General features: G+C 37.2%; 1 protein-coding gene across 1 annotated transcript in view; it reads right to left on the bottom strand.

Annotated features, from left to right (window-relative positions):
• The window catches only part of cnksr3 (cnksr family member 3), a 54,713-nt gene extending 40,781 nt beyond the window's left edge, over positions 1-13,932 (bottom strand). Inside the window, exon 1 of the mRNA XM_053488445.1 lies at positions 13,761-13,932. Coding sequence (XP_053344420.1) covers positions 13,761-13,812 — 52 coding nt within the window. The 5' untranslated portion in view covers positions 13,813-13,932. The remainder of the gene's footprint in view (positions 1-13,760) is intronic.

The raw sequence follows: 13,932 nt of genomic DNA, 5'->3' as shown, positions 1-13,932 counted from the left end.
GGAGAGCACAAGGCTAACAACTGCTTCCTCCAACGTTGAGTACGTGACCTGCTCATGCACCATTAGGACATGAATCAATGTCCTCGGAGGAAAAGAGCTATCTTCCCTCTTCCGCTTGCGAAAGCTCACATATTCCTATGATTGCGTAGTGTCACTATAATTGCTGTGGGAGTGTGAATATGCCCTGTTCCAATCCTGAGAGAGAGAGAGAGTATCCCTCTAGTCTCCTGGCTACGGATGATAGGGGAACTGTTTCTGTTTCTGTTATGCTGATACTTAAAGATTCTTTACTTAAACCTATATCTGTATGCTGTTTGAGATCATATGAATAACAACGACAATAATAATAATAATAATAACAAAGCATCCTATAATTGAGCAGAATTGGTTACTATTATCACTAATTATAACTTATTATAACTAGCTAATTATCACCTGGGATCCAAAGCGTAGCTTGGGAACAAAGAGGTTTCAAAACGCCAGTCAAATGCAAGCCACCCATCATACAAACTGAACATATTTACAGGTAAACATGCAGAACTTTGGCCAAGATAAGGAAACTCAGAGAAAACTTATGTAAACACAAGAAGAACATGTGAAACTTTTCGCGGCAGTAAGTCAAAGTCAAGATTGAACCAAGGACTTTGCAGATATTAGACCAAACTCTACCTGCTCTAACACCACGCCTACAGCTTTTCTCTAGTTTAGCTTTTAGGATTTATTTAAACCGCTAATATTTCATTCAAATCTAATGCTGTTAGTGTGCAATAGATCCATGCATTTATTATATTTAAACTAAACAAATGCTTACTATGTGTAAAAGTCCATAAATACCCCAGAACATCCTTTAATATCTCTAATGTCTGGGAAAGTAGATTATGTTTGATTAATGTGCTTAAGCAGTTGGGTACTGTCCTTTTCTCCTCCTGGTAAATGATTAACAGAATGTTTCTGAGCATTAACCCTGAAGCTGTGTCTAATCTAAAATCAATAAACATTTTTTAATAGATATAATTATTATTAAATATTTTAAGCTACTTTGTCCATCTACAGTATGTATACGATACAAATGATTTCACACATGCATGTTCTGTTAATGTGAGTAACATTTTTATTTAAACGTCCAACTTGTGAAAGTCTGTGGCTGTTCAGGACTACCCTGAGGTCTTGGAACATTTTCAATCCTTGAAAGGAACAATAAACATTCCTCAGAACCGGAAAAGCTTTAGAGAGACAGCGCAACTGCCTTTTGTGCTACACGATTTTCCCACTGACCGAGAATGAGAAGAAATGCTCGCATCTTTACTGTACGTTTCAGAGCAGAACAACAAAGATCTGTGTACTTTATTTTATAATAGATATTTTCAATCCTTTTTTCTTTTTTTTTTTGTATTCGTACTGAGCATTAAACCTTGTCACAAGGCAGCTTTACAGTAATGCAGACGTATATTCTGATCCATAATGAGCAAGCCTGGGGCAATAGCTGTCATGTCATTGAGGAGAAAGCTTTAGAGGAACCAGTTCACAAAAATAATGTCTATGTAACAGTTACAGGTAAAGCTGATCCTCAAGTTTTCTGCAATGGAAAAATCTTAATACTGTATTTTTTTTTTTGTTTTGTTTTAAATAAATTCCAACAGAGAGATAAAAAAGAAGGTGGGAAAGTAAATGGCTCTTTTGATTGTACCCACTATCATAATTGAAAACATCTAATATGTTTTTTGGATGTTCCACAATTTTACATGTAAGTTATTGTTTCATTATGTCATTGTTTAATGACTAAAAAAAATATTATGTATATTGCATGATATAAGAGGAATAAAACAACTTGAGAAATGCTTTAAAAAATAACTTCAGGTACAAACCATGCAGTTTGTACTATAAGAGCTACAGTACCATTCTTACCACTCAGTTTGTATAATCAGACTGATGCTATTTAACAATTTCTAGTTTGTGTGAATTGAGGCAGTTTACTTTTGTGAAACATTCTTCTACTTCATATTTTGCTTGATTCTTCAATAAGACAGTATAATGAAAGGTGAAAAAATCATCTTCTGGTTGTAACAGTTGGTCAGATTTTGAAAGAAAAGGTTTGCATCATTAGACTAAGCAGAGCTGCATTAGGTGGCTCGGTGGCAATTTGCTGTCGGTTCGATTCCTGCCTCAGTCAAAAAGCACCCAGATTAATTGACATTCCCAAAATTGCCTATAGTGTGTGTGAATGACTATGTAAGTGTGTGTCCGTGCCCTGTGATAAATTGGCACCCTGTCCAGGGTGTACCCTGCTTTGTGCCTGAGATATCCTGAGATGGACTCCATGTCCCCACAACCCTGTATTCAGAATAAAGCGGTATAGATGATAAGTGAGAATTGCATTAAACTCATCTTTGCACAAAGTTTATTTATTCCTGGTTTATGCTCACATGCACTAAACGCTCCATGTTAAACAGTTTACGTGGTGAAACTATAACTGTCAGACCTCGTGCTGCTGCTTGAGTACTGTGCCACCATATTAGAAGGAATGTTCCCAAGCGAACAGCATCAACGGCATGACATATTTGTGCACATTTTCTCATGCTCTGACAGGCTTTGATGTCTAATCCAAACTCGTGAGCCCAATCCAAGCTGAGCTGTGCAGGGACCCGAAGACGGATAAACATGTTGTCGTTTTTGCAATGATCTCTTGGGAAAGTATGATCAGGAGGTCTAGCAGCCGACACATGTCAAGTGTATATCTTTGAAACTAGAAATAGGTATACAGTTGGTTAAAACTTTTTGAAATGTTGCTTACTCAAATGATAAGCACAGAATCATTAGTAATATAATATTGAAAAGAATACAAAACAATAAAATCTCAGAAATGTCTCAATACACACTGTGTGTGATGCCAGGAACAGCTTAGCTTTATGAAATTCATTTATCAGTGTGGTGTGGAAAGTAATGTAATACATAATACAATTTTTACACTTAAGGATTACTTTTATCTAATACAATTGATTATTACTTCCTTCTCTATACATTTTTAAACAGCATTACATGTCTCTATAATAATATACACTACATTGCCAAAAAAAGACAACATACAGTATGGATTTAAATAAGCAAGCAGTTAAAAGCCTTCAGTTAGATAAGTACTGTTTTGATTAATATATTAAAGCTGGCAACAATTATTTTAACCCTAACTGATGGAGTGAGTAGCTTCTCATTTCTTAAACAATCGTCTTCTAAGTCGTATCCCGTATTCATGGAAAAGATGCTACTGTGTTTTTTTTTTTATTATTGTCACTCTGCCAGGTTGCCACTGCTGGACCCTTGAACAAGGCCCTTGTGGCTGACCCTGTGCTCTGACCCCAGCCTACTGACAAAAAGGTGGGACATGCAAAAAATAAAGAATTTCACTGTGCAGTAATGTACATGCGACAAATAAAGGATGAACCTAACTGTAAAACACATTATTAAAAGCTGGAAGGATAATGCAGAACTGTCAACTTTGTAAAAGAAATGTGGCTGGAAGAATGAGTATGATCAGAGAGTATTTAAATGCTTGGTGAAGAAAATTGACAGTAGAAATAACAGCTTCATTTAAACAGCTGTATGGCCATAAGAAAACTTTATGTTCGTTTAAGTTATTAAAAAAATAACTTTGATAGGGAACATCAGACAATAAAAAACGTCATGTGGTCTCTTGAGTCCAGACTGAATCACTGTTTCAGAGCGATGGGTGCATCAGGGTGAGAAGGAAACTGCATGAAGTGATGCATGCATCATGCATAGTGCCCACTGTACAAAGGTCTGCAGGTAGTATTATGATCTGGTTGATGACCTGAATGTACTGAATGACCAGGTTATGACATCTACGTTTTGAGTTTTTAATATTAAATGGCATGTTCAAATTTTGGCTCAAGTTGTGAAAAGGTTCTGGGAGCATGAAGAATCATTCTCACATGTGGATTCACCCTCACTGAAAGTATTTTTGATGTGCAGAACAAGACTTTATTATTAAAATAAATTTTATGAAGTTGCATAAGGATGATGAAATAATGCCATGGCGAATTAATGCCAAAATCAAAAGGCTGAAGGTGGTCCAACAAAAATATTTGTGTATGCTGCTTCTCATTGGCCGATCAATGTACTGTCGTTGTCAAGTCTGTTAGCATCAATAAAATACAACTGGTAATTTTTCTAACAAAAAAAAAAATATCCATCACTATAATCTTTGTGCAGCGATACACTTTGGTGTTTTGTTTTTTCCTTTATCAAGGTAGTTTGTTTTGTAACAGCTAGCTATTAGCATTCAGTGAGGTTGCATAATCAGACTTATGCTAGCTGGGGTTTACCAGAGTGGGAATGTAGCTGTTGTTAGTTAGCCTAGCATAGGCCTTTCTAACCTTCATGAACAGAACCTTCCATCAGGTGATTAGTAAGAGAGGGTTTTCTTCTACATTTACTTTCTCATTTGCTTGATTTACACACTAAAACTGACTGAAATGCAAACCATTTTCACACACACTATATCTGTCATTGAAAGAAACTCGCCTAGAGTCCATTTGTTTTTGCTAACTATGCTGCTCAAACGAACAGATATTTAAAGAGCAATGAGACAGTTTAAGTGTATTATAAAGCAGTTCTAATGGTTCCACTGCTCTTGTCTCTCCTTTTCTGAGGATAGAGAATGCAGCTGTTGTACCATGGGCTGCAAAGAGGGGCTAACATTGCCCTTTGCCCTCTCTTTCGCCCCCATCTCTTTCTGTCCCTTTGATTTGGAGAAAGCGAATCCACCCCACACATAGAGGCTCTATTCACTCGTCTGTCTCCGCAGCAGAAGACACAATTAAAAGGAAAAACAGAAAAATGTTAAGAATCCTTTCCCTATATAATCCCATAACTCACAGACATCATTTTATATGCTCAAAACTTTATTTTCAGCATGAAAATGACATGTTGATATTTTAGCTTAATGCTATTTCCTGGTGCTGATTTGCATTTTAAAGTGATGAGAACATAGAAGGAGACAAAGGCCATCTTGGTGAATGCAAGAAAACACATGCCATCTGTCACCCCACATGGCAAACGATCAGAATTCAGTCATTTTGGGTGTATGAGAGTTTACTTTGTGGCTTTCTCCAGCTGTTTTTGCCCTCGTGTTCAAAAACAAGACACAAACTTGGGGTTCTAATTCATTTTCTACTAACCCAAGGGATGACTGAAACCAAAACAATTATGTCTTTAAAAGCAACTGAAGTACTCATGCAGTGCTTGAATTGCAATTGGTAATTGCCTGATCTGACAAAAAAAAAAAAAAAAAAAAACAGGACAAAAAAAGATCTATTCTGTTTCTTACACTGAAAAGATTTTTCAGATTTCATGCAGAGTCTGGATGGTGCGCTGGACAACATAAATAGCATCAATGACCATTTTAGTTCCTAGAGCTATAAATAATTTTTCAATGTTTTTGTCTAATTAGCCTTAAGCTTGAACATCTTATCGAATTCGGAGCATTGAAAATAAAAGCGTCCATTAAAATTGACATTTAAAGTTTAAATAACACATTTTGGACAGACTGCCCCTGAATTCAAAAGAAGCGCTTATCTTGCAAAAATTGCAAATATTACATGCAAGCAGTTTGCATTTCCTGCAAAGGCTGTTGTATATTTTAAACAAATTCTTCAGTTTTATACAATTTAAAGGTATTAAGTTTACTTAAATTATTTTAAAAGTGTGAATCGATTCTGAATCAAATTGGTTCCCCAAAATATTAATTAATCAAACTGACCAACAATTAAATGGCGAAATCGATTTAATTGCAAAGATCTACTGTTTACTACATTCTAATCTGTATTGTTGTAAATTAATCAGTGTTTATTGTTTTGTACATGACGCTAAATAAGAACATTTCATTGTAGTGCTGAAGGCAACCGTACTTGAATAAAAGCACCTGCCAGAATAATCATATGATTTTTTTTCCCTTTGTCACTGGGTATCAGGTTACCCTGCTCATTATTGAGCCGTGACTGGTATGATGTCATTAAACATTTAAAACATGAACAGAAGACTAACTTTATCAGAAAATAAAAACTCTATAGTGGGATATTCCTGAGCTGCTATGGGTCAGCCTGAAAAGCCTGTGACATCAGTGTCAGGTTGGAAATGGTGTGACATCTATACACCTTTAATTCCAAAATTGTACATGTCACAGCTTTATTATATGTATTATACACACAAATAGTGATGAAGGTATTTCGCTTTTAGGAAGTCTGTACATCCGTCTGAGATTCTTTTTTTACATAATATTGGAAAAATGAGTGATCATAACAAGCACATCTCCTGGTTCGGTTTTAGAACCTATCCAAACAGGTTAAAGGTCACAGTTCTAAAAGGACCAAGCTTGTTTCACTTCTAAATTAAATGCTTTTAAATAGTGTGCAGTGTTTTTATCCTTCCCTAAAAAGGGAAGCAGTTGCAGGTTGTTTTGTTTTGCTGCCAAAATTCTGGCACATCCCGCAGTGGACAAAATGTTCTATCAAATTAGAACATAATATAATATTTAAAAAAAGATGTACATTTACCATTCACCATTTTATTCACCATTCACCAGGAATAATTAAAATCTCTAGTGAAAAAATGCTAATTAATAATAATTATAATAATTATTATAATAATAAATGTATAAAGCAACATTTAAAACACAGTTCAAAGGGTTTAAAAATACCAACCAGGCCTACTGTAACAGATTAGTAGTAGACATGATGTTGTCCGTCCTTTCCCAATGACTGGTGTCAACATGAACAGGACTAGAGAATCCCAAACATGAGCTCAGCATTTATTACTACATAACCCTCTGACCTCAATTAAGGCCACCGGGGAGGAAAGCACTGGAGCTGACAAATCAACCAGCACCTGCTGTAAAAACAACTGCAGTCTGAGCTTCAGACTGGAAGAGTTTTCTATAGAACTATAAACAACATAAGACTACCCACCATATCTTACAGTAGTTTTAACAATATGTCAGTAAAGACGTCAGGTCTTACACTGAGGAAAACAAAAAGTTTACATATGCTTCAAGTTAAACCCTTTTGAAATTATTTCAACCATGTACTGTTTAAGAAAACTTTGGTCTAGGTAAATACTTTCCTCAAAGGTTTAGAAAGTTAGGAAGGCGTTATAACAAAGTCCAGAATTAAACCGTTACCAAATACTGTAGATCCATTGGTTTCTATTTGCATTAGTGAAGCATGGAGCGTGTGTTTTGGCTCCAGGCCTTTTTTTACTGAGCCAAACGAAACTGACAGTTTACACACTTGTTCCGTCGAACATGATGTTTGGAATGTCGGCATACTTGAATCTACAACCGTTGTTTGTCTTATGTGTACAAGGCTTGTCGCGGCAGTGCTATCCTACTTATATACACCAATCAACCATTAGAAGCTGAAGTAAATAATACTGATACCATCATTATGTTAGGACCTGTCAAGCGGCTGGATATATTAAGCAGAATCTGAAAAGTCATTTCTTTAAATCGGTGTGCTGGAAGCCGAAAAAAAGGCAAGTGTACGGATTTGAGCGACTTTGATAGGAGCAAATATTTTGGTGGCTAGGGCTGTGAGTTAAAACCTCTGCAAAGTGGGCTGCTCCTGGTCTGGTTAAGAACCATCGACAATATGTATCTAAAACTTTTCCATCAGGGGGTCACCACAGTGGACCATCTCATTCACATACAACATGCCACAGGTTTTACAATGCATGCCATTCCTGATTCAAGCGTCCCATTTTTCTAACCAGGCTTGGGACCGGCACTGCATGCAGTGGCTGGGTAGTATGGGGTGTGGCAACCCACCGATGGCAGGGCTCAAACCCGGATCCTCAGATCCTCAAATCAACAACATACTGTGGTGCCTGAGCCACCACTCCCCTCATTCAAAAAAAATATATGTATATATAATATATTTCATTAAAGTTACTGACCCCAACTTTTAATCACCACTAATGTCAATGGATTAAGCATGTAGTGTATTTAAAAAACAAAGCTTACTATTTATTTACCTGGTAAGGATGTTGGCTGCTTAGCTGATTCTCACTTTTTAAGAAGTCATGGGCTTCAAAGCAGTTTCAACCAGACCACTTACTTAGTTCAGAGAGCCTTTTTCATCAGCACTCTGGTTATGTGCTTCCTACATTTCCACGCCATGACATTGTGTTTGATGTGTTGTGGTGAACTTGAGGTCTCTTAAACTTTGAAGTCACAGTTGCAGGCAAAACTTTGAACTTAACTACTTATTGAACATCCTCCAGAAGTGCCTTAAGTGCAGAGAGGGTACTTAGTCAACGTCATAACAGCAGTCCAGACATGAGAACGACTCCTCAAAGAGTGGAGTAGTAGGAGAAAAAGGAGAGAATCTCACAATTTCGCTATGGATTGGCTGAAAGCATGGATGAGAGCTAGTGTAAGTATGTAAGTATGTATCCCAGTGTAAGTGTGTAAGTATGTATCCAATTATGTAAACATTAAAGCACTTTTTGTAAGTCGCTCTGGATAAGAGCGTCTGCCAAATGCCTAAATGTAAATGTAAATGTAAATGTGAGAGCTATTAGTTATAGCAACCTTAACCAACCAGAACCTTTCAGCTACTGTTAACTACTAGCATGAGGCTAATCTATAACTATGCAGATCCCTGCTTAAGCACAAATCAAATCAAAACTCAAATCAAAACTTATACGTCAGCAGAACATCCATATTAAATGTCTGTTTAGGGACATCCTAGGAATGTTTTAAGAGTTTACCAGGTTAAGACCGAGGTGTGAACTTTTTTGTTCTTGAAACAAGTGGAAAATCCTGTTTGTGATAATCAAGACATACAAGTCTGTTGCGGTGGGTAGACAGAAGTTTAAAAAGTTGAGTATTTCTTAAAAAAGAGTATTTCTCCAGTTTTATCTTTAAAAAAAGACCACAATTAAAAATATGCAAAAATCTAAATATATGTATAAATAAAATTAATATTATGAAGGGCCAAACCGGGATTTGCAAGCGAGTTTTGGGAAAATAAAGGCATAAAACTGATTTTACTGACATTTACAGGAGACTATAAGCACAGCACGGTGTGAAACATTTAGCCGCTGTAAAGCATCTGAATATTTTAAACGTTGTAAAGAAGGCTATACTGTAGGTCCATGAATTACGATCTCGGCCAAGGTGGCTTAGAGCCCACTGCAGTCGTTTCCATTAACATTCAGCGAGTAGAACAGTCTACTTCGAAAGGGACACATGTCTGTGGGAACTGTACACACAATCATTCACCAAATGGTTTGTGCCATTCCTGAGTTCCTGGGAGGCCAGCGTGTTGGACATGAAGCAGGCAGTCCGATCATGGTCCCGGGGCACTGAGAAAACTTTCTTTTTGATGGTATCTTGAAATCTTGATAGTATCCAAGCACTAGTAAAACGCTGGAATAAGTGCATCAGGGGATTAAACAGGGGATTAAACTGATCCCCCTGATCAGAGGATTAAACTTATTAGTGTAAAGAAATAAATGGAGTTTTTTATGTGTTGGTATTCTCCAAAATCAAAAGTCCTGATTTGATTTGACTTGAACGCCTCTCATATTATTATTATTGTCATTATTATTGTAGGGAATAAAAATAGAACAGCTAAATTAAGCTCCTTAGCTTTGATTTGGGAAATTTTTATGAGTAATTTTCTTAACTGCACCTTCCAGGTGAAAAGTGTGGGCATGCCTGAACACGATCAGTGCAACCTGAACTGCAGAATGACACACTCCTGTTCAGTGTTTTCCCATCAGATTTTTAGATCTTTTGTGTGAAACTGGCATGAATACCTGCATACCATAAACAAATCATTGTGGGTAAAGATCATGTGTACACCGTATGGTTTCATCTAATATGGCAATCCCCTTTAATACTCCTTCTCCTGGCTGACTGAAGGAGGTTCCCCTATAAATCTTAATCTACCTAGGCTTTTCTCTGAAGGGCCCAGACATTTCTTCGTTTCATAGTTGCCTCTGGCTAATTTCTTGGCAGTCTAGACTTTGATTTCAGTAAACCCGCTTTGTTATAATATTAAAAACACCTCAAAGATAAACTGGGATTTATATAAAATAACCAAACTTGTTTGGTCCTGACTGCAGACCCTGTGCCTCTGACACACCAGACCAAAGTTCGTTGAAACTGCTGATTATATGACGATTACCCAAAGCTTCAGATCATACGCAAACACACGGTTTGGAAGATAACGCAGCGTAAATGTTTAGAAAATCAAACAAAACTGCTGTAAATCACTATGTACTGCCTAAGCTTGAAGGCATATTGTCTTGTACAGTATATGACAGCTATAAAAAAAAAACTCTACTGTCTTTAATGTCAAATAACATATAATAAGCTGCGTTATTACATACAAATGGAGAAAATGTTAGAAATGTGGAATAAAATAAATTTTGCGCACTTTACAGTAACTTAATATTCATCAGCAAGGCTAAGTATGCTAAATAGTAAGTATGATTATGGCTTGCTATGGATACAGTATTTACACAAACCTATATTTATCTTTACTTACATTATAAAACTATAAAACTTACATTATGAATCTGAGCAATTGAGGGTTAAGGTCATTGCTCAAGGGCCATCTTGGTGGTGGCGTCCAGACCATAGTCCAATGCCCTAACCACAAAGCTCCTCCTGCCCCAGTTTATGTATAATTTGTAGCTATTGCAATGCTATCCTCTACACCACAATATTTATTATCTTTTTTTACCATTGGTAGGTTTCTCGTCTGCCATGTGGAAGACCTAGGTTAAATTCAAATCCTATTCCCAAAACCCTATCCACCGGATGCCCTGCCGGTCACATGCACGGATGAAATGAAAGAGATGCATCAGTCAGAGCATCCGGTATAAAACTTATGCCAAATTGTGTGCGGATTGGATGGCCACTGTGGAGACCCCTTGAAGGGAACAGGCAAAAGACTAACAAACCAATGGTAACAATGTCATCCATTATTCTAATAAGGGATCAAAGGCAGAATTAGCTAGATATTTGTACTTAGTTAAATCATATCAGAGACAGTCCTACACTAATGCCGTAGGTCATTTATCTGTAAGCTTATGTTAGGTACTTGGCTCAAACAAATCGACTATTTTTGATTTGCTTGATAATGGAAACTAACACAATTCCAAAATTGCCTCTGACTGCAAATGGCTCATATTAAAAAAGTATACACACTATGCGGGCGAAAAATCTGTGCACATTTCCAAACAACCAAAACAACTTGAACTCCAAAATGAACTTTGTGATCATTCCAGTCCAGATATATTCCCACTGTTCCCACCAGTGCACAAAGCAAGGTCCATAAAGACACGGATGAGTGAGTTTGGTGTGGAAGAATTTGACTGGCCTGCACAGAAGACCGTTGGGGTGAGTTAGAGCGGAGACTACGGGCCAGGCCTTCTGGTCCAACATCAGTGTCAGACCTCACAAATGCGCTTCTGATAGAATGGCCAAAAATTCCCATAAACACACTCCTAATCTCCTAAACCTAAAGTCTTCTTAAAAGAGTTGAAGCTGTTATAGGTGGAAAGAATAGGCCAACATCATATTCAACTCTATGGATTAAGAATTAGATGTTACTGAAATTTAGATGTATGGGAAGGATTCCGACTAGGTTTTGGAGCATAGTAGGGATTAGCCACAAGAGCATTAGTGTGCTCTGGCACACAGTTTTCTTTTTAAATCATTACAAAGGTGTTCAGTGTGGTTGAGGTTAGTGCTCTGTGCAGGCCACTTGAGTTCTTCCATTCCAAATCTGGCAAGCCATGTCTTCATGGACCTTGCTTTGTGCAAAGAAACACTGTCATGCTGGAACATGTTTGAGTCTCTTAGTTCCAGTGAAGGAAAATACAGCATACAAAGACATCCTATACAAGTGTGTCTTTCAAACTTTGTGAACCTGTTTAAAGAAGAACCACATATGGGTGTGATGGTCAGGTGTCCATATAGTTTATTAACAAACCGATTTGTCCAACCAGAGTGATCTGCTAAACATTGTGGGGGATCAGATTTATCGTTGTTTGACTTTGCTAAACAATGCACTGTGTTGACTGTGTAGGCGGTGGATATATCAGATATACCAGAGGTCTCTGTTCATCTCTTCACTCCACAATGATATCTGTGGTACAGTAATGACGAGTAGTATTTATGGTTGAATAAACATAGGAGGATCCCTGACAACGGAAAAACTTTCTCCAAATACTAGCTCCTCTTTTTGTGAAAAATAAATCTATACTACATAATATGAAGCCCCAGAATGTTTTTTTATTTCCCCCAGACAGAAAGATTACACATTATGAACTTACCTAGCATTGGTGCTCACTCAATAGGTAACTAAAACAAAGACTATATGGGATTTAAACAATGGTACATCCACTATACAGTCTCTTATTAAAGCACTAATGTATTGGCAGAAGCTTAATATTGTCCTGGCTTTAACAGGTCATGTGTATATACTGTAGTTCAATACTGGCTTTAATAAATTAAAACATTCATTTGAAAAAAAAAAATAAAAAATTACTTATAGATATAATAGTATATAGATACTACTATATATCTATAAAAATGGTTTTAAATGCATTTTTTTTGTAAGTTATATAGATCTTACTTACAAAATAAAAAATTTACTTACTTACTCAGTCATCGCCTATACCACTTAATCCTGTATACAGGATCACAGTGGGCCTGAACCCTATTCCAGGGCACGAGGCAGGGTACAAAAAACACCCTGGATGGGGTGCCAATCCATCGCAGGGCACACACACATGTTCATTCAGACACTATGATTTTTTAGCAATTTTGAGAGTCTTTGGACTCTGGGAGGAAAGCTGAGTACGCAGAGGAAACCCACCAAGCACATGGAGAACATGCACACAGACCCAAGATAGGAATCAAACCCTCGACCCTGGAGGTGTCAGGACAGAGTTCTAACCACTAAGCCACCTAAAGTTTACTATCTCCATCCATCCATCTAGGAACCTCTGTAGTCTAACTAGGGATCGTGGAGGAAAATGGTGACCATAGTATTTATTCACATTTTCACAACCGTGGTAAAACCCCCAGTCAACATTCACACACTGATCTGCATGTCTTAGCAGTGTGGGAGAAAACCGGAGGAAATCCACGAAAAAACATGGAACTCCATGTCCGAGGCGGGAATCGAAACCTTCATCCTGGAGGTGCAAAGCAGAAGTGCTGAACACTAAGCCACCAAACTGTGTACATTTTTATTGTGCTATAAACCTATTTCATTCACAATTTTTTTTAAAGATAGAATAAAACAATCCAAATGTAATATTTATCAATAGTTTTGATTTTGTTTTATACTCTTGCTTAAATAATACATGTTACCCTTCTTTTCTCATAGTGATTTTAAGAAAGCCTTTAATATACTCCTTGTAACGTCAGAATTTCCCATTGGAATTAATAAAGTACTCCATCTATTATATTATAGCAGAGCTTGGGGGGGTTCCGCTGCGCATGCGCACTGCTCTCCCGCATGTGCTGAACGGGGGTTTGTTAACCAGCCTGTTGAGCTCGCGCACAGTTTATGCCTTAAAAATACTTAGGTTTATTAAGCGAGATAATAACCTTCCAACATGTGATCACCCTAACTCATAAAAGCACGTCTGTTTTTGTTTTGTTTTGAACAATTTACGGAATAATAATAACTATTATTATAAAGTTCTGTTCCAGTCACTCCTACCTCTCATCCAGTCCACAACCTGAGTTGGAGTCCACTTTGTTATGGGTTCCATTGTTCCTTTTTTGTTTTATTCTCATGCAGATAAAAGACAATCACTTAAGTGAAGTGTATTCCTCACGCAGGTTTTCCAGTGTCATTGTAGAGATGTGGATGAGCCCGGTGTGTGTGTATG

This window comes from Clarias gariepinus, chromosome 27, assembly GCF_024256425.1.
Source record: "Clarias gariepinus isolate MV-2021 ecotype Netherlands chromosome 27, CGAR_prim_01v2, whole genome shotgun sequence".
NCBI lineage: Eukaryota > Metazoa > Chordata > Actinopteri > Siluriformes > Clariidae > Clarias > Clarias gariepinus.
This window is presented reverse-complemented; position numbering and strand designations above follow the sequence as displayed.